Source organism: Rhinolophus ferrumequinum, chromosome 6 (genome assembly GCF_004115265.2).
Source record: "Rhinolophus ferrumequinum isolate MPI-CBG mRhiFer1 chromosome 6, mRhiFer1_v1.p, whole genome shotgun sequence".
Taxonomy (NCBI): domain Eukaryota; kingdom Metazoa; phylum Chordata; class Mammalia; order Chiroptera; family Rhinolophidae; genus Rhinolophus; species Rhinolophus ferrumequinum.
In genome coordinates, this window is record NC_046289.1 from 98204621 (window position 1) to 98222120 (window position 17500).

The 17500-nt window shown below is 58.0% G+C and overlaps 1 protein-coding gene across 1 annotated transcript in view; it reads right to left on the bottom strand.

Annotated features, from left to right (window-relative positions):
- Positions 1-978: 978 nt before the first annotated feature.
- HCN4 (hyperpolarization activated cyclic nucleotide gated potassium channel 4) overlaps positions 979-17500 on the bottom strand; it is a 46025-nt gene continuing 29503 nt past the window's right edge. The window contains exons 3-8 of the mRNA XM_033107006.1: positions 11759-11920; positions 9581-9799; positions 5965-6111; positions 5617-5857; positions 5140-5304; positions 979-5039 (exon numbers count right to left, since the gene is read on the bottom strand). Of these exons, the coding sequence (XP_032962897.1) occupies positions 3586-5039; positions 5140-5304; positions 5617-5857; positions 5965-6111; positions 9581-9799; positions 11759-11920 (2388 nt within the window). The 3' untranslated portion in view covers positions 979-3585. The remainder of the gene's footprint in view (positions 5040-5139; positions 5305-5616; positions 5858-5964; positions 6112-9580; positions 9800-11758; positions 11921-17500) is intronic.

Consider the following 17500-nt stretch of genomic DNA (forward strand, 5'->3'; position numbering starts at 1 on the left):
CCCCTGCCCTCCCCATGGTCCCCAACAAGCACAGCTGCCTGGGCCGCAGGGGGCAGTTGTCATGGGGACACTGAGCCTGCGGAGCTTCCTCCTTAACAACGGGACTCCCAGGCTGGTTACCATGGAAACAGCATCCACTCAGCAATCAGTGGTGGGGACCGGGTTCCCTGCCCTTCATGAGGACTTTCCCCTCCAGCAGGCAGGCAGGCACTGCCGGGAGCCCCGGGGACTTCGCTTTTCCAGCCACGGATTGCTGCCTCTCCCCTACCCAGCGAGGTCTCAGGGTCTGCGGACACCCCTGAAGCCAAGGGAGGCGGAGGCAGCTATCTGAAGACTTCACAGGGTGTCTGGGGGCCAGGCCTCGCATCCCCCCCCCACAGTGAGGAGTGGGCACCATACCTCCTAACAGCCAGGCCCTCAGGATCCCCCACACACATAGGAGCCCAGAGGCTGTGGCCCATCCTTGGCAACCCTCCATCACGGCCATAAAACGCCCCATCTGGTCACCTTGTCCCCCAGGCGCCCTCTGGCTTCTGAGGGCCCATTTGATCAGGCTAAGATGACATGTCCCTCTTCAGTATCCAGCTAGAGCTCACGTGCACATTCCCACCCTCCTTCTCCTTCAGGGAGCATCGGGAGTCCCAGGGACTCGGGAGCCCTGGCCGCCGGGTGGGAGGGTCAGGGTCAGGGTGTTGCAGCTCCACTAGCCCACAGAGGACGCCCCCTCCCTCCCTGTCACCCTCCTCCTTGCTGTCGTTCACCAGCCCCACAAAAGGACACACCTGCATCCACAGCCAGCCCTCTTCCACTCCCTCGTACCTTTGCCCCCCCCAGCTCTGAGGGGTACAGGTTTGTGCATACAGGTGTCTACACGTGCTCTCGGGTCCCTGTCCCAACACCCTGGCTCCCGAGCCTCCACCATTCTGTTAACTCCCCACCCCTCCCAATCCCTGGCCCCTAGACGGCGGCAGCATCTCCTGGAATTTTTTTATTTAAATAAAATATACAACACGGCGCAGTTACCGTTTTCTGTTTTAAAAGTGGAAGATTTGAAAATTGCTTGTGAGGGATTGGGGATCGAACGGTCCACTGACCGGCCCTGGCTTCCCATCTCCACAGAGTGGCGGGGCTGGGTCAGAGCTTTTATAAAATGTGCGTGCGTGTGTGTCCAGGCCCTGATGGCAAGGGGTTGTCCTCATTCCTCATGCCCTTGGACCCTGCGCCCCCACTCCTGCCCCTTCCAGGACTAGACTGTGGGTTTGGATTGAGCGGGCCCTGCTGCCTTCTTAGGGGTGTGAGCAGAAGCAGGTTGAAGCTTCCGTTTCAATTCTAGCTGAGAGCTGCCTGGGCCTGAGGGGCTTCGCCTGCCTGGTAGGGACCGAGACCAGGCGGCGTCTCATCTCTCCCTGACACCCCTCTTCTCTCCTGGATGATTGCCTCATGTCCTGTGGCTCATCACTGCAAAAACTGGTCTGTCCCCTATCTCAGAACAGCTCAGGACAAAACCTGATTTTGTCAACATTCTGGCTTGGAGCGAGGACCATTGTGGAAGGACACCGTGGGCCCAGCCCTCCTCTTTAGCCAGGTCTTGGTAGCCAAACCTGTGCTACCATACAAGCAGGAGGCAGGCCGCTGACCTGGGCTCGGTAGGGTCTGCTTGGGGATGACTGTGCTTCAGGAGGCATCTGGGCTGCGTCACAGTGACCCCCACATCAGGCCTGCTTCTGGCTCCTAGTTGCCTGCAGAAGCTGGCCAATCCCCTCAGCCCGTCTGTCATCCAAGGCCCTCCCTCTGACCACTGGCCTCGGGATCTCCCAAAGCCCGACTCCACCATTGTCAGGTTCCCCACTGTGCATTCCACTCCACCCTGTCTCCCTCCTTCCTTTCTTTTCCTCCCTCCCTTTCTCTAACTCATCCCTCATCGCAAGGCCTGGCTCAAGCCTACCTTGGCCACACACCTAAGACCTTTCTTAGGCCCTTCGGGAGGCCCCGCTACCTCCCATGTCCTGAGATCGTAAGTCTTGGAGCCCTCAGCCAAAGCTCCCTGGGCTCTCCCCACAGCTTGCTGGAGCAATGGGCTGGGCCTGCGGTGCATGGAGGGGCAGAAGAAATATGGTTTATTGAGCACCTACTATGGCATGTGCCAGGCGCTGGGCTGGGCATTTCACATACACTACTTTTCTCATCTGGTCCTCGTGAGAAGGTACCGTAATTATTCCCAATTTACATATGAGGTAACAGCCTCAGGAAGGTCAGATAACTTGTCCAAGGTCACATAGCTAAGTGGCACGGCTGGGATTCGAACGCTCCAGATTTTTATTGCCTCCAAAATCTGGTCTCTACCTTCTGAACCACGCTTGGGAATAGTCTAGCTCAGACTCTCAACACAGTTTTCTAATGGAAGGAATCTAGGCTTTAGCCTCAGGCAAACATGAATTTAAATCTCAGATCTGTCCCAGCTTTCCCATGCCTAATTACGTGATTCTGGAAAAATTACCCAAAACTCTGTTTCCTCATCTGTGAAATGGGGAGAATCACGGTCTTTGTGAAATTGAAGGAGTTGATGTGTGTAAAGTGCTAAACCAGTGCTTGGCACAGAGCAGACATAATAACTAAAAGTTCCCTTCGCCTCCCACTGTACAGACAAAAGAACTGAGGGCCACAGAGGTGACAGGATATGCTTGAGGACCTACAGGAAAGGAGAGGCACAGCCCAGACTCTTCTGCTTCCTTGTGGTGAGAGGCTGGGCTAGGATTGGATCTGAGACCAAAGATAGGGAGAGCGGGCCTGTTGGGAGGTCCTGCGGTCCTCTTCCCTGAGGACTGGAAAGAATTATTTCCCCCAGACCCTGCAGTGCCCAGCCTTCAGGCCAAGGCGGGCTGCTAGATGTAAGGTGACCTGGGTGTCCTGACAACATGGGGTTACACTAGATTGCACACACATGTGCACACAGGTGAATGGCTATCTACATGGCTCCACAGAGCACTACATAGCTATACATAGCTATACGTATACAAGTCTTACATACATATACATATACATATCTTGCTACATTTGCAGTAAAAAAAAAAGAAAGAACAAGATTCTCAGGGCCCTGGCCCCGTTTTGTTCCAAGGACTCAGGTGACTGAGCACTCCCAGGAAGACACCCAAAGGCAGCCCCTTCCCTGGGGAACAAGGTAACGCCCAGCAGAGTGGCGTGCCAAGTTCACAGCTAAGGGGCTGGTGGTGGCTGGTGCCCTAAAACGAATACAATGACAGGTCTGCTCTAGAAACCCCAAACATGGGTCACCCCCACCCCTACCAAGCCCCAGCAATCCCGCTTTCCTCCAGCTTTTGCATTTGGGCCTTGCCTGCTCTCCTCCCCCACCCCCCCACCCCCCAGTGCTGAGTATTAAAATAGTTTATAAAAGCAAGTGACCAAAAATCTATAGCTCTAAGAATACCTGGTTATTTTCTGCTGTCTTTTGTTTTTCTGGAGTGAGTTTTTTTTTTTAATGATAATTATTATTGTTATTGGTGTATCTCCTAATCACAGTTAAACCTGAAGGAAGAAAGGAGAAAAGAGGGAGGGAGGGGCCCCAGCTCATAGATTGGACGGCAGTTTGGAGCGCACTGGCTCAGACCTGGCCCCAGGTTCCCTCTGGGGAGCAGCAGTCAGAGCGGGGCCCCCAGAAGAGGTGGCTCTTGCCCCAAAGAAAGAAAGAGGGGGTGGCAAAGAACCTGAGGATGTCTTCCGAGGCAGAGTGACATGCTGGCCAGGGCTGGCACCATAGGGCCTCCCAGGAGGGCCGAGGCCACCGCTGCTCCCGCTGCCACCCCCGGCTCTGGGGAAGAGCGGGAAGGCAGCCACCGACTCCCCAGAAGAGTGAGGGGAGGCTCTGCGGAGAGTCTGCGCCCCATCCTGGGGTAGGGTCGGTTGAGAGACTGAGATGAGCTTGAGGTCCTGGGTGAGGCGGCCTGGGGTGAGGGGTGGTGTGCCCCGGTGCTGGGGAACCTGGGGGGGCGGGGGGCTGGATACAGGTGGCAGGAGCAAGGAACCATGGGAACCAGAGGCCCGGGGTGGGGCACTCGGGAAAGTTCTTGGAGGGCCTGGGCTGTGGCCAGGGGGGCTGAGACCTCCTCGGGGGGTAAAGGCTACAGGAGAAGCCCCCCCAGAGGCCCCTGCCACAGACGGGCGCTCAGGCTGCCGTGGGGGTGTCTCTGGCGTAGCTGATGGGCCTGCAGCCAGACCTGGGGACAACTCCCCGGGAGGTTGGCCCAGCTGCCCAGGACTGGATGGGGACCTGGACGAGGGTGGGGGTGGCAGGAAGTGCTCCAGGAGTCCCAGGCCTCCCCGGGCCCCCGGCAGTGGGGGAGGCGGCTGGTTAGCCTGTGGGGAGCGGGCACCCGGCTGCAATGGGGTGAGCAGGGGTGAGTCGGAAGAGGACAGGGAGCCGCCCAGTGCCTTGTGGAAGTGGCCAAAACCAGCTGTGGTGATGCCAGCTGCGCTGGTGGACGGTGTGGGAGCGGGAGAGGAGCCAGAGACCCCGGGCTGTGGGGAAGAGCTGGATGAAGGTAGGAGGGGGCTCAGTCCGGCGGGGGCAGAGAATCCAGCCAGCTGTTGGATGTGGAAGGAGGAAGACGACGGCGTGTCCACCTGAGATGGGCTGCTGGCGGGTGAGGCAGAACCCAGTGCGGAAGGGATCAAGGACTGCAGCCGCTTCAGGTGCCGGGGTGTCTGCCCCGCCCCGAGGCTGCCGAGCCCAGGGCCCGGGGGAGGGCGGAAGATGGCAGCGGGCAGGCGCGGGTGGTGAGTGAGGGCTATGGCCACAGAAGTGGTAGCGGCGGCGGCCTGCAGCGGCGCCTGGATCAGCGGGGTCCAGATGACGGGCGTGGGGGTCGGGGCGGCCGAGGCGGCGGCCTGGACACGGTGCGCACAGTGGGCCATCTCACGGTCGTGCTGCACGATCTGCTGGATGATCTCGTTCTCCTGGTAGTTGAAGACGCCTGAGTTGAGGTCGTGCTGGACTTTGTGTAGGAGGATGGAGTTCTTCTTGCCTGGGCCACAGAGCGAGAGCCGGGGCTCAGGCCAGGGCCGCAGAGGGGCAGCCGGGCCGGCCTCGCCCCCCTCCCGCCCCCCTCCCGCCGGCCCCCTCACCGATGCGGTCCAGGCGGTCCAGCGCCACCGTCTCGAAGGCCCGCCGCATCATGGGGTACTCCTCCAGCACCTCGTTGAAGTTGTCCACGCTCAGCGAGTACAGGCGGCAATAGGTGTCAGCCCGCACGCTGGCCGTGCGCCGGCCCCGCGTCAGCAGGCAGATCTCTGCCAGGGCAGCAGGAGTCGGGGTGGGCTCCAAAGGGCCTCCACCCCACCCTGACCGGGGTCCCCTCAGCCTGGTACACAATCTGGACAGATACATTCACAAGCCCCTGCCCCAGGCCACGACTGCATGGGTGCTCCCTCCCCCCACTCAATGAGTGGCAGGCTGTCTGTCCCATCTCTGGGACCACACCCCTATACTGGGCTCACAGACACCCGCTTCCAGGCAGTGGCCGGCCGGGAAGGGCCTGAAATGTCATCCTCGATGTCTCTCCAGGTCATTCCCGTCCCCCCAGGGCCGCCTGGCCGCCCTACCTCCGAAGTAGGATCCATCCGCCAGCTTGGTCTCTTTGTTGCCCTTGGTGAGCACGCTGACCACGCCGTGCTGGATGAAGTACATCTTCTTGCCGATGGTGCCCTCGCGGATGATGTAGTCGCCTGGCTGGAAGACCTCGAAGCGCAGCTTGGTCAGCATGGATGTCACGAAGTTGGGGTCCGCGTTGGCAAACAGAGGCATGGAGGCCACCAGCTTCCGGCAGTTAAAGTTGATGATCTCCTGCTCCCGGGACAGGGCGGATTGGGAAGGTGGGAGGAGGTGAGGGGCGCCACGGGGCAGAGAGGCCCCCTGGCCCCCTTCCCGCCTGGGCCGCCCGCCAAGCTCACCTCCCGCAGCGGCTCACTCAGCTCGCCCAGGATGCTCTCCTCATCGAACATCTTGCCCTGGTAGCGGTGCTCATAGTAGTCATGGATGCGCTGCCGGGTGTCGGGCGGGAGCTTGTGGAAGGACATGTACTGCTCCACCTGCTTGTACTGAGTCCCAGAAGAGAGGGAGAGGCCGTCACCTCCTGGCCCGCCAGCCCCAGGGCCTGGTGCGCACCACCCGGCCTCCGCCCTGCTGGTGACCAGAGCTGGCACTGACCCTGTGGGCCTACTTGGCCACCCCTGGCTCCTTGCGTTTGAGGTCCTCGGTGTGGGAGTGGTCACACTGCCCCCAACAATGACCCTGCCTGAAGCGGCTGGGGTGGAGGCGGGGCTCCATCAGTGTCCAGTCTCGCTGTATCCGATACTATGGAGATAGCTGGGGACAACAGGGCCTGTCCAAAGCCCAGTTGCAACAGGCCAACTAGCAGGTCAGTGAAGTTTCCTCTGAATATCCGTCTTTTTTTTGTATTGAGCTGTGGACCAGCCAGGCCTCCCTGACTCAGGAAGGAGCTCTCCTACCAGTGGCAACAAACTGGCAGAGGCAGCAGGATTGGACGGCAGGCTGAAGGGCTAGAGGCTGAAGCCAGGATGCTTGAGCCACCATGTGACACGTATCCAAACGTGGCCACAGGTGAGACCAAGTCACTTTGTTGAAGAGCAACTCCAGCACCTGGGAGGGGCCAGGTAGACCAGGGACCTTAAACAGAGGTTTGGGACAAGAGATTGGTGAACCTGAGGGCCCAGGGCTCCACCAAAGAAGAAATGCCCCTGCCCACCCTGGGGTCAAGGGTGAGTGTTGCTCCAGCTGGCCTTGGATTGTGGGTGAAGAGTGGGGACCCTCAGGAGCATGGCTGGGGACCGGAGGCACGGATTGGACAAGAACAGGTTTTTCATGCACTGGGATACAAGGGAAGTCCCTGCACCCCAGGAACAATCAGAATAGGAATTGTTCTCTGTATCAGCCTGTTCTCATATATCAGCGCTCCAAAGGGCTTTGGACATGGTGCTGCTGCAGAGATGCCAAAGGGCAAGTGGGGGCTGGGAGATGACCTTCCTCAATGTTCTTCCACCCAGCCTGGCCTCTGTCTGCTCTAAGTTGTGCCCAGCCACAGGGGACAGTGACTTGCTGGGTGGCTATGGGGACGGGGGCAGCCAGAACAGTTAGAGCAGTAATTTAGAGAATTTCCCAAGCACGGAGAACCAACAGGGTGGAGGGCAGGGTCTGGAGGCAGGGCAGGAGTTAGAAGGTTGTTGAAGTGGTCCAGGTGAGAGACAGTAGTGGGTATGAAGGGGAGATGACAGGTTTAAGAGAGATTTATGGGTGAATCATGTATTGGAGAGCTATTAGCTTCAAGGATAAAACAAAGACAACTCTGAAATGGCAAGCCACAGGCAGCTTGACTCTGCCCGATAATAAACCCTGATGCTTCTTCTAAACTATCCCTGATCATGGTCCCTGACTAAGCCCCTCATCCTGGTGACTGAGCCCTGACCCTCACAAAATACTAAGGTCTGACCATGGTCACACACTGAACCGTGACTCTGGTAACACACGGAGCCCCAACCTTCATCACACACTGAGACCTGACCTGGTCACGGGCTGGGCCCTGATGCTGGTCCACGTTGATCCCTCACCTGGCCCTGAATGAAGTCCTGGACTTTATAACCTGACCCCTCTTTCTTCCCTTCCCTTGCCCCCTCACTCCTAACCCAGAATGCTTTGCTCTAATCAGGCTGATTCTCTTACCTCCCATCTACACACCTTTGCTCATGTTCATCATGATGACTGGCCTAGGATTCTCTCCTACCTGCTCCTCCCTCTGCCTCCCCAAAATGAACTTCCCAACCTGCCCTGGCTATGCAGGCTCTCCTGAGCTCTCCTCTTGGTGTCATGGGACCTGGGCTGCCATCTGTCAGTCATCCCACCAGGAGACAGCACCAGAGGCAGGCAGTCAGTCACTCAATACATACTGAGCCCTACTGTGTGCCAGACACTGGGAATACAATGGGGAAGGACAGACCTGGCCCTGCCCTCACGGAGCCATGGACTGGATAGAGAAGATGGATGTTAAACAAGCAGCTACATACATGTGATTAATTAAATAATGACAGGAGTGAAAGTGTGATGAAGGAGAATGAGAGGGTGCCATGGGGTCACGTGACGGGTGAGTGCTGACTAGGTCATGGAAGGCTTCACCCAGGAGGTGCAGTGTAGGCTGAGATGTGGAGAAGGGGTCAGGTGAAAACAAGAGAGGAGCGATCCAGGCTGGAGTCTGCATCAAGGCACTGAGGCAGGAAGCAACGTGCAGAGAGGTCTGGCAAAGCTGGAATAGAGAGCTACGGGCCCCGCTGAGCATGAGAAGGGACGTGCCTTTACATGCCAGGCTGAGAAAACACACTTAGGAGTTAATCTACATCTAGGAGTAGCACAAAGGCTCTATGTAGCTTTAAGCAGAGTGACACGATCAGATTTATATTTTTCTAATGCCAACGCTATCTGCTGTCTGGAGAATGGAGTGAAAAGTGGCAGAGGGGAGCCCACTTACTAATAAAAATTGAATGGCTTTCTCTGTGCTAACATAGTTGTAAGGATCACCCCTCACAAACTCTACGATATAACCCCTTGTATTGTGCCCATTTTACAGATGAGCAAATAGGATACAGAGACGTGATGTGACATGCCCATGCTCAATGGAGAGCTCGTCAGTAGAGAAGCCGGGCTTAGGACCCAGGCAGCCTGACTCCAGCCCAGCCCTCTGGGTAGGAAGCTGCTGCAGGCGGAGGCCCGCTGGCATGACGGGGAGGGAGGCATTAATGACCGAGACAGACGTCAGCATGGCTCCCGCTTTCCGGCCTGGGCGATGAGTTACCGTATCCATTAACAGGACGGGCAAGAGGGGAGCTTTGGAGTACAGAGGGCGAGGGAGACGGTTTTCATTTTGGACGTGACGGGGTTAAGGTGTCCAGGGAAGCATCAAATAGACAGTGTGGGACTGAGGAAAGAGGTGAGGTCTGATTATATCATTTGGGCCCGACTTCAGAGAGATGGACATGAGCTTGGGGTGGGGTGGTGAACCCAGGAAGACAGGAGAGAGAGGATCAGAGAGCTAGGCCCAAACCAGCGAGCCAACACGTGATGACGGAGCCGGCAAGCAGGCAAGGAGAGCAAGGAGGACCGGCCCGTCAGAAGGAGCAAAGCTGAGAGGGTGCGGTCCGGAAAGGAGCGCACAGCCAGGAAGGTGACTGTCAAATACCCTGAGACAACCACCAAGACCAGGACCCAAAGAACCTACTGGCTTTAGCTACACAGAGGCATTGGTGAGCTTCGATTCAGGGGGCTGAGAGATGGATGCAGGACCCATAAACAGTGTGGGATTTTTGTTTGTTTATGTGAGGAATTTGTCCAGGAAAGAGGCAACACCAGAAAAGACTGTGCTGGATGACAGTGGCGGCTGCACAGGTGAGGCCCAGTGGGGACCACTGGCTGGAGCCCGTGCTCCCTAGGGACCAACTGGCAGGTCTTCCTGAGAGAGAGAGAGAGAGAGAGCGCAGGGTGGACCCCAGCGCCCTGCCCTACCTTCTCCTGGTACTGGCGGCGGGAGGAGTCCAGGGACTGGATGAGGGCGGTGGCATGGCCGATGAACATGGCGTAGCAGGTGGCGCCCACGATCATGCTGAGCATGGTGAGCCAGACGTCGGACATGCCCACGGGCGCCTGCCGTCCATACCCGATGCACAGCATGTGGCTCATGGCCTTGAACAGCGCGTAGGAGTACTGCTTTCCCCAGGAGTTGTTCTGTGGGCAGACACAGGGCTGGCAGTGAAGGCTCAGCCCCGGAGGGCAGGCCCGCTCACACACCTGGAAGAGGGACCGCGCCTCCCACACCTCAGTCCCTTTCCCAGCGGCGGGGCCCAGGGCTCCCACCTGCTGGTGGCTGAAGGCCTCGGGAGCGGGAGGCCCACACTGGCAGCCTGTGGTGATCCAGTGAGTCCCCCATGTAGGCCTCTCCCTTGTAGTGGGGGACGGGAATCAGACCGGAAGCTCCAGCCCAGGAACAGGAGCCAGCCTTGCCCCCGTCTGACCACTCAGCGACCTTGGGACCGTCTGGGCTAGCAAGACTCCAGGCGCAGCCACCCTGTGTCCTTGGCTTGCAAAAATAACTCCAGCCCCCGCCCCAAACTGCTGCCAAGTGAAGCCCATTTCCCCACTGACCTCAATTATAAAACCAGATATGCTTCCCCTGGGGGACAAACTCTCACACTGCCCTCATTTTGGGGGAGCAAAAGTAAAAGTGCTGCCGGGCTGGCTGGCTTCCTGCATGAACCCTGCCTGCATCTGCCCAGGGCCCCACAAAAGGTGGACTGTATAGAACACACAGTGTTTGGGGGCGGGAGGAGGGAGAAAAGAGACGAGGCTCCTGGCTATTTTTATCTTCAAAGGCAGCCGGTGTCTCAAGGAAGCTTAGGTGTGGGAACACAGGGCTTAGAAAGGCCATCTCCTGAATTTAGTGCATGTGTGGGCCTGTCACCCTCCCAGGGAGGAACTGTCCCAGATGAGGGTGCCACCAGAGGACCCCCAGTGCCTCTCTGCTCACATGGTGGATGGAACCCCCCAGCACATGACCCACAGAACCCCTGCCCGGCGCCACAAGCACTCCCGGGATCACCAGGCTGCTCCCGGCACCTGAAGGCAGGTACAGGAGTCGCATGCCATGTTCAAGGTCACTCAGACCGTCTTGACAGCTGAGTTAGTCAGGTGCTCTCTTGGTCCAAACCAGGGTGGGACGTCTGTGGGGCTGATCTCCAGGGGTGGAGGGGTTTGGTGCTGGGGAGGAGGGACAGCCCCCAGCTGCCTCCATCAGGGCTCCTGGCCTTACTGCTGAGCCTCTGGGGACCCAGAATTCAACCCATATGGCCCATTCATTTACTCTTAGCTCATCAAAAGGCAGTTTTGTAGAGGCCTGTTTGATGCTGAAAGATGCCTCAGGGTCTCTTTCACCTCTTTCAAAGCCCTTTTCTCCTTCCCTGGGGTCCTGGGCACTGCGGATTCGCCCACAGACCAAAGCAAAGTGACTGGGAGGAGACGGAGGGAGGCAGGGCTTTGCCAGACCCTGGGAGAGGCTCACAGGTCCAGTGGGTCCTCCCTCCCTCCTGAAACCCACCCTGCCCACAGGGAGCTGGGGACTCTGCCCTATGGCTTCCCCAGACCCAATTCCAACTCCTCCCACCACCCACAGGGCTGGAGGTGGTGAGGCTCCATGTGGTCAGCCCTCCCCGTGCAGGACCCCACCTGTGACCAGGCTGTGTGGACGTGGGGATGTGGGGTATCTGGGGGCAAACAGCCCAGCTGTGCTGCTGAAGCAGAAAAGAGCTGGGCGTGGGGTCTGGGAGTCTCCGCCTGCCACCAGCGGTGCCCCTCCCAGGGTTCTTTTCCTGGGCTCGGCTTTCAAAGGCGGGTAGGCCTCTGGGGAGCAGAGGCAGGAGGGCAGGAGCTCCTCGCTTAGTTCTGCCATCCCTGCTAGAATCCGAGGAGCCCAGGTCTTCGTCTCCCTCGGTGCAACCAGAGCCAACCATCCAGCCTCCCAACTGCAGTGAGGCTGTGTGACTGAGCGGCCCTGGGTACAGCCATGTGCCCGTGGGCACTGGGCTGGCACCTCCGGGTCCTACGTGCTGGGACGCAGGAGTTCCAAGTGGGGGACCCGCCCTGCCCTCCGTGCCCCACCAGCCCCTCACCCGCGCCTTCCTGGGCGCTCACCACCATGCCGTTGATGGACACCCAGCAGTCGTCGGGGAAGTCCTGCAGCATGGGCACCAGGAACTGCAGGCAGCCGTCCCAGTGGCACAGCAGCAGCATCATGCCGATGAGGTTCACGATGCGGACCACGGCGCTCGCCAGGTCGTAGGTCATGTGGAAGATCTGGGGGCAGAGGTGGAGGGATCGGCCCAGCTGGGCAGGCCACGAGCAAGGACCGCCCCTCCCGGCCAGACCCCGCAGCCGCCTGTGGCAGACACGTGGCAGGGCGCCCAGCTCGGTGGCTAGAGTGGGACAGCGTCAGGCCAGGCCCTGGAAGAAGCAGAATGCAGGCTGCACGGCCCCAGAGGGATGCCGCCTGGGATCTGTGCAGATGTGGGGGCCTGCCATGGGAAGTCCCGCTGTCCAGGCCGGACATGGGGAGAGAGGGCCCCTAGAGCCCCACACAGCCCTGAGGTGGGTAAGAAGTCACCTCATCAACTTGCTTCGGTGCTGAGGACAACAGGCAGAAGAGCCAGGCTCCTCAGGGCACGGTCTGTAGTCATGCCAGGGGCATGGTGTTTCCCTAAATCGGTCACCAGACGCTCAGGACCCACCCAGGGGCAGTGGGCTCTGCCTACGGCAGCCATGGAACTGCAAGTGGAGCAGCCCAGACACACAGGCTCCAGGCTCACACAGACCTTGATCCCACGCCCACCTTCTACCCAATTCCTAGCTGTGTGACCTTGAGAAAGCCCCTGAACCTCTCTGATCATGTTTCCTCATCTGGAAAAGGGTAATAAAAATTCTTACCTGAGTGGGTTGTCAAAAGGATTAAATTAAACATATAAAGTACTTAGCACTGGGGATAGAAGTGTTCAGTAAATTACAAACCATTATTAATCGATACGTTGTTGTTAATGATCCATCTTTGTGACAGGTAATAGGTGTTAGCAGTAATATTCTCCTTCACAGGCTAACGACACACAGCGCCCTCCAGCCCAGCCCACTGCCACCTGCCATCTCTGCCCCGTGGCTCCAAATGAGACGCTGGAATACGGCTGGGCAGGGCCAAGGGTGGGCACGTCTCAGCGCCCACACCCACCTCCGTCCTCTCAGTGCTGCCTCTTGGTCCAGTTTCACCACAGCAACAGGGTGGTGAGGGGACAGAGACATGGAAGGAAGTCTCCAGGGAGGTCTCTGGCCTTCCCTCTGACCTGAGAGACTTTGGGGGGTGCCCTCACCCCTAGTTCTGGTCCCTCCATACTATTCTCAGACAGAGCAACCTTCCTGGAGAGGCGCTTTGGGCAAAAATTACAGACTTGTCAAATGCCTATAAGTTTAAGACCTAGTTTAAGCCCATTTCAGATAGGGAAACTGAGGCCCAAAGAAACTTATTTTATATTATAGTAAAATAAGACCGGGTCTTATATTAATTTTTGCTCCAAAATACGCATTAGAGCTGATTGTCCCGCTAGGTCTTATTTTCAGGGAAACACGGTAGATATTTCAACTCCCTGTCTAGTGGACTTCTAGCTACAGTCCTATAGGTGGTGGCAGGATATTCTGATACTAGTGACCTCAGTTTCCCCTTCTGAAATGTGGGCTTAGACTGGATTTAGGTTTTGAACAACCAAAGAGGAATACTACTTGCCCATCACTCCCAGGTTCACGCCCCCTTAGTAGTAGCGAGACTCTGGGTGTTCCGGGGGAAATGCTGTGGAGTCTTTTCAGGATGAAATGGACCTTAGAAAGGTTCATGAAGGCTGGCAGCCCCAGCTTGTCCCATCACCCCCCATACCCTGACAACAAAGGGACAATAACATCACACCTGAGGGTGGGCACAGGTTCCCACAGCGCACTTACACTCACAACTGAAGGTATTGCTCATCCATTTTCCACCAAGACTCAGAGAAATAGAGGGATTTGTCCGTGGTCCTGGCAGCAGTGGAGGAGGCACTGAACCATGGCAGCTTGTAGATTACCAAGATTGGCCCAGGGAGGGAAGGGGGTTTTCAGTACTTCTGTTTTGCAGATAAAACAACTCAAACCCAAGTGGCCAAGTGATGTGGCGAGATTCACACAGCAAGCTGGACCCAGGGCCAGGTGGGACTCGCTGGCATCTGGCTCCATCAGCCCCATGCACAGTGTGATGCTACAGGCAGAGCTGTGTGCCCTGCAACCTGGGCCCCCGGGGTCACAGGGACCAGCTCCGGGCTGACACCTCTCAGTGTGAGGGGTGAGGGCACTAGAGACCAAGCAGGGCAGTTTGGGACCAGGGCCTGTGTCTGGGACACAGAGCACACCCGAACATGAGGTTGGAGCCTCTGGCCAGCCCTCTCCTGCTGCCCATGCCCCAGGGCCTGGAGCCTGAGCCCAGGAGGCTTCCCCAGCCTCTGCCCCACCCGCAGCAGCTCTGAGCCCCAGCACCCAGCTCTGGTTCTGAGGGAAGATCCCACTTGTGGCTCTTTAGTGCTGAGGTGAGCACAACAGCTCTATGGCCTTTGAAAGTTGTTAGCCTTTCCAAGGCCCGGTGGACCAGGATGCCACCAGCTGCTCCCACTCTGAGGAGATCAGGAGACCGAGTGGCATGGGATCACCCAGTCTCAGAAACGGCCAGCACCTGGCCTCACTTCCCACCCCCCCCCCAGGCTTCCCTCAACTAAGCCAAGCTAGACATCTGCCCCCTTCTCAGGGTTGCTGTAGAAATTAAATGGACTAAGAAAGTGCTCTGGGCCCAGGACACATACATGGGTCGGGTGGTTATTATGAATTTCCATGATTTCCCAGCTGCTGTGGACGGAATGTTTATGTCTCCCCAAAATGCATATTATGAAGCCTAACCCCCACTGTGATGGTATTAGGAGGTGGGGCCTTTGGGAGGTGATGAGGTCCTGAGGGTGGAGCCCCCCCGAATGGAGCTCCTCTACGAGGAGACACTACAGAGATGAGCTGCAAACCAGGAAGTGGGCTCGCGGCAGAACCTGACCGCGCCGGCACCCTCACCGCGTCCTTCCAGCCTCCAGAGCTGTGGGCGATGGATTTTGTTGTTTAAGGCCCCCAGTCTGTGGTATTTGATGATAATGGCCCAAGCTGAGTACTGTGTCAGGGCTAGAGGAAGCCTCGGACCGCTTTTAGCAAGTGTCTCATGGCCACAGCCCAGAGCAAGCGCCTCTTTCTACGAACCACTCTAGGCCTTAGAGGCAGGGTGCCAGGTTGGCAGGTTTTTACACGATGTCTTCTTTTTGCTTGTCTTACATATGCTTTTCTTCATAACTAATTTTGTTCCAAGATCAGGCCCTTGTCTAATTATGCCTTTATCGTGATCTCAGCACAAGTGTGGCAGAGCATGTGGTAGGGTCTCAGGGACTGAGAGGTGATAAAGGGGAAGGTGACAGCAGGGGTGGGGATGAGAGTGCCCAGGACCACGAGTGCAGACAATGACATGGGGGAAAGGCCCACAGGGGACCTTTGCCTTTGCAGGAAGAAAGAGGTGCCTTTTTCTGCAGGTTGGCACAGGCTCATGTACCCTACAGACGGTGTGGTGTGTTGGTGGTGGCGCCTGGTCTCAGCTGAAGGATCCAGGTGCTGTGAGTGCCCGTGGAGGCGGGAGGCTGACAGGGAGGGGTGGGATGGAGAGTGCTGGGTGGTGGGAAACATACTGCACACGGCTCCCAGACCCTGCAAAGCCAAAGCCTCCAACAGGGCAAAGTCTGAGCTTCCTACAAAGAGTTGGTGGTGGTGAAGGGCATCCGTTCGGGCTAACAGAGTACCCCAGGTGGTAAGGACCCGGGCATGGTTGCTGAGAGCAAGGCTGGACGTTGCTGGGAGAAGTTGCTAAACACTCGTGTGTCCGGCTGTGGGCTGGGACCACAGGCCACCTGCAACGCAGCTGCACTGTGCAAATATTTGTCTCGCTCTTTATACCTCATTACAACCCCCTTCTGTGATGTTAGTTCTGACTATGGGGGTTGAGTACCTTCATTTCCAGGCCCCTGCAAAGCGTGCTAGGTGTGCCCTGTGTGGCAACTGAGGGAGGCTCCATTCCCACTGCCTTCTGCAGTATCTCAACTGCAGTGCAAGGACAGAGCAACTCAATTCCACCTCGGGCAAGTACCTTCTCTGCTGAGCCTCAGTTTCCTCATCTGTGTAATGGGTCAATAATGGGTCAATGGAAAGCCAGCTTCCAGGGCTGTCTTGGGGATCAGGAGAGATGATGTCCACAGCTAGGTACTCAGCATACATTGGTGCCTTTCCTTCCCTCTCTTTCCCAGCCCTCAGTCTCTTTCTCAGTCCTGGGGAGAGACCAGAAACTGAAGTTCCCGCCAAGGAACTTCCTCTCACGTCCTGGCTGCCTTCCCTCCCTGGACTAGTTTTTCTCCTCAGGGAAGAACAGAGTCCTCCCTGCATCTCAGAAACGAGCGGCCGCGTGGAAGAGGGCAATCCCAGGCCGACGACAGATGGCTGCTGCATGTGTGTCCCGGGCACGGCCTGGAGGTGGCTGAGCTGAGTCCCTTTCTGGGACTCACAGAGAAGGCCAGCCCCCGCCCCAGTCCCACCCCTCAGTGTCATCGCAAACCCCCAGTTCTGAGAGAGATAGAGAACCTGAGGCGCACAGTGGGAGGAGGCTCCTTGGGGCGCACGGCCACCCCAGTCTGGACCCCTGCCTCCAGCCCTGCTCCTGCTGCTCCAGGCTGCTGAGGGAACAGAGAGGCTGCTGGGATGGGTTGCAGGGGTGCTGGCCTCTTCAGGGGACCATCCAAAGGGGGGCAACCAGGGTTTCTAACAATAGCGTCTGTGCCTATAACAAGCTCACACCTCAGAGGGAGGGGAGAGGCTTGGCTGGGAGGGAGAATGCTGACCTAGATCGCCCAGGATGGAAGCAGAGGCTGGCATCCTCAGAGATGGCGCCGACACCTGGCGACACCCTCCACCTCCCCTGATTCCCAAGGCCTGAACTCTCCAAATGGGGGGCTGGGCTGGGGATGCAGCTGAAGTCTGAGGGTCAGGAGCCCAGCACCTCTGCAGCTTCACCAGCAGCCTGATTCCCAGTGCCCACCCAGGGCCACGGCAATGTCCTCAGGGCCGGCTAACGTGATCCTCACCAAGGGGGGCTGGGGTGCGGCCTGAGCCCCAGCCTCCGAGAATGTCAAAGCATGCCTGACAATCAGGGAAACTGAGGCCCAAAGAAGGAAAGAGACCCACATAGGGAGTTGGAGGAGGAGCTAGGGCAGGGTTTTCTCTACTAAATACCTCCCTCTGCAACTCTCATGCAGACCCGGGCCTCAGAGGGTCTCCCAGCTGCTGCCCCTGCCGAGCTGCGGCGAGAAGCCCCGGGACTGGGCAGGCCATGAAGGACTGGAGACAGAGTTCCTGGGGCCAGCTGAGAAGCCCCAGTCCAATCCCAGGGGTCCAGCGGGAGCCCTTGGCTGGGCAGTGTGCCCGGCAGAAACCACTCAAAGCAATTTCCTCCCCAGCTGGTAGGCAAGATAAAGGTGTGGGTGGGGGAGGGGGCATCCATCTGGCCTGCTGGGATCTCCCTTCCTGCCCATGAGATTGGGTAGCGATGTCCAGTTTAGAGCCCTAACCTGAGGCCTTGCGGGGCCTCTGTGTACCCCAGGGAAAGCCCAGCGCAGGCGCCTGCCTGACCAGTTCTGGATCACGGAGAGGGCAGCCAGACCTGAGGGGCAGTGTGGCAGGCACCCTGGCCTGCGCTCCCAGGACAGTAAAAGAAGCACTTAGCTCCTGTTCCAGGGCCCAGTCCAG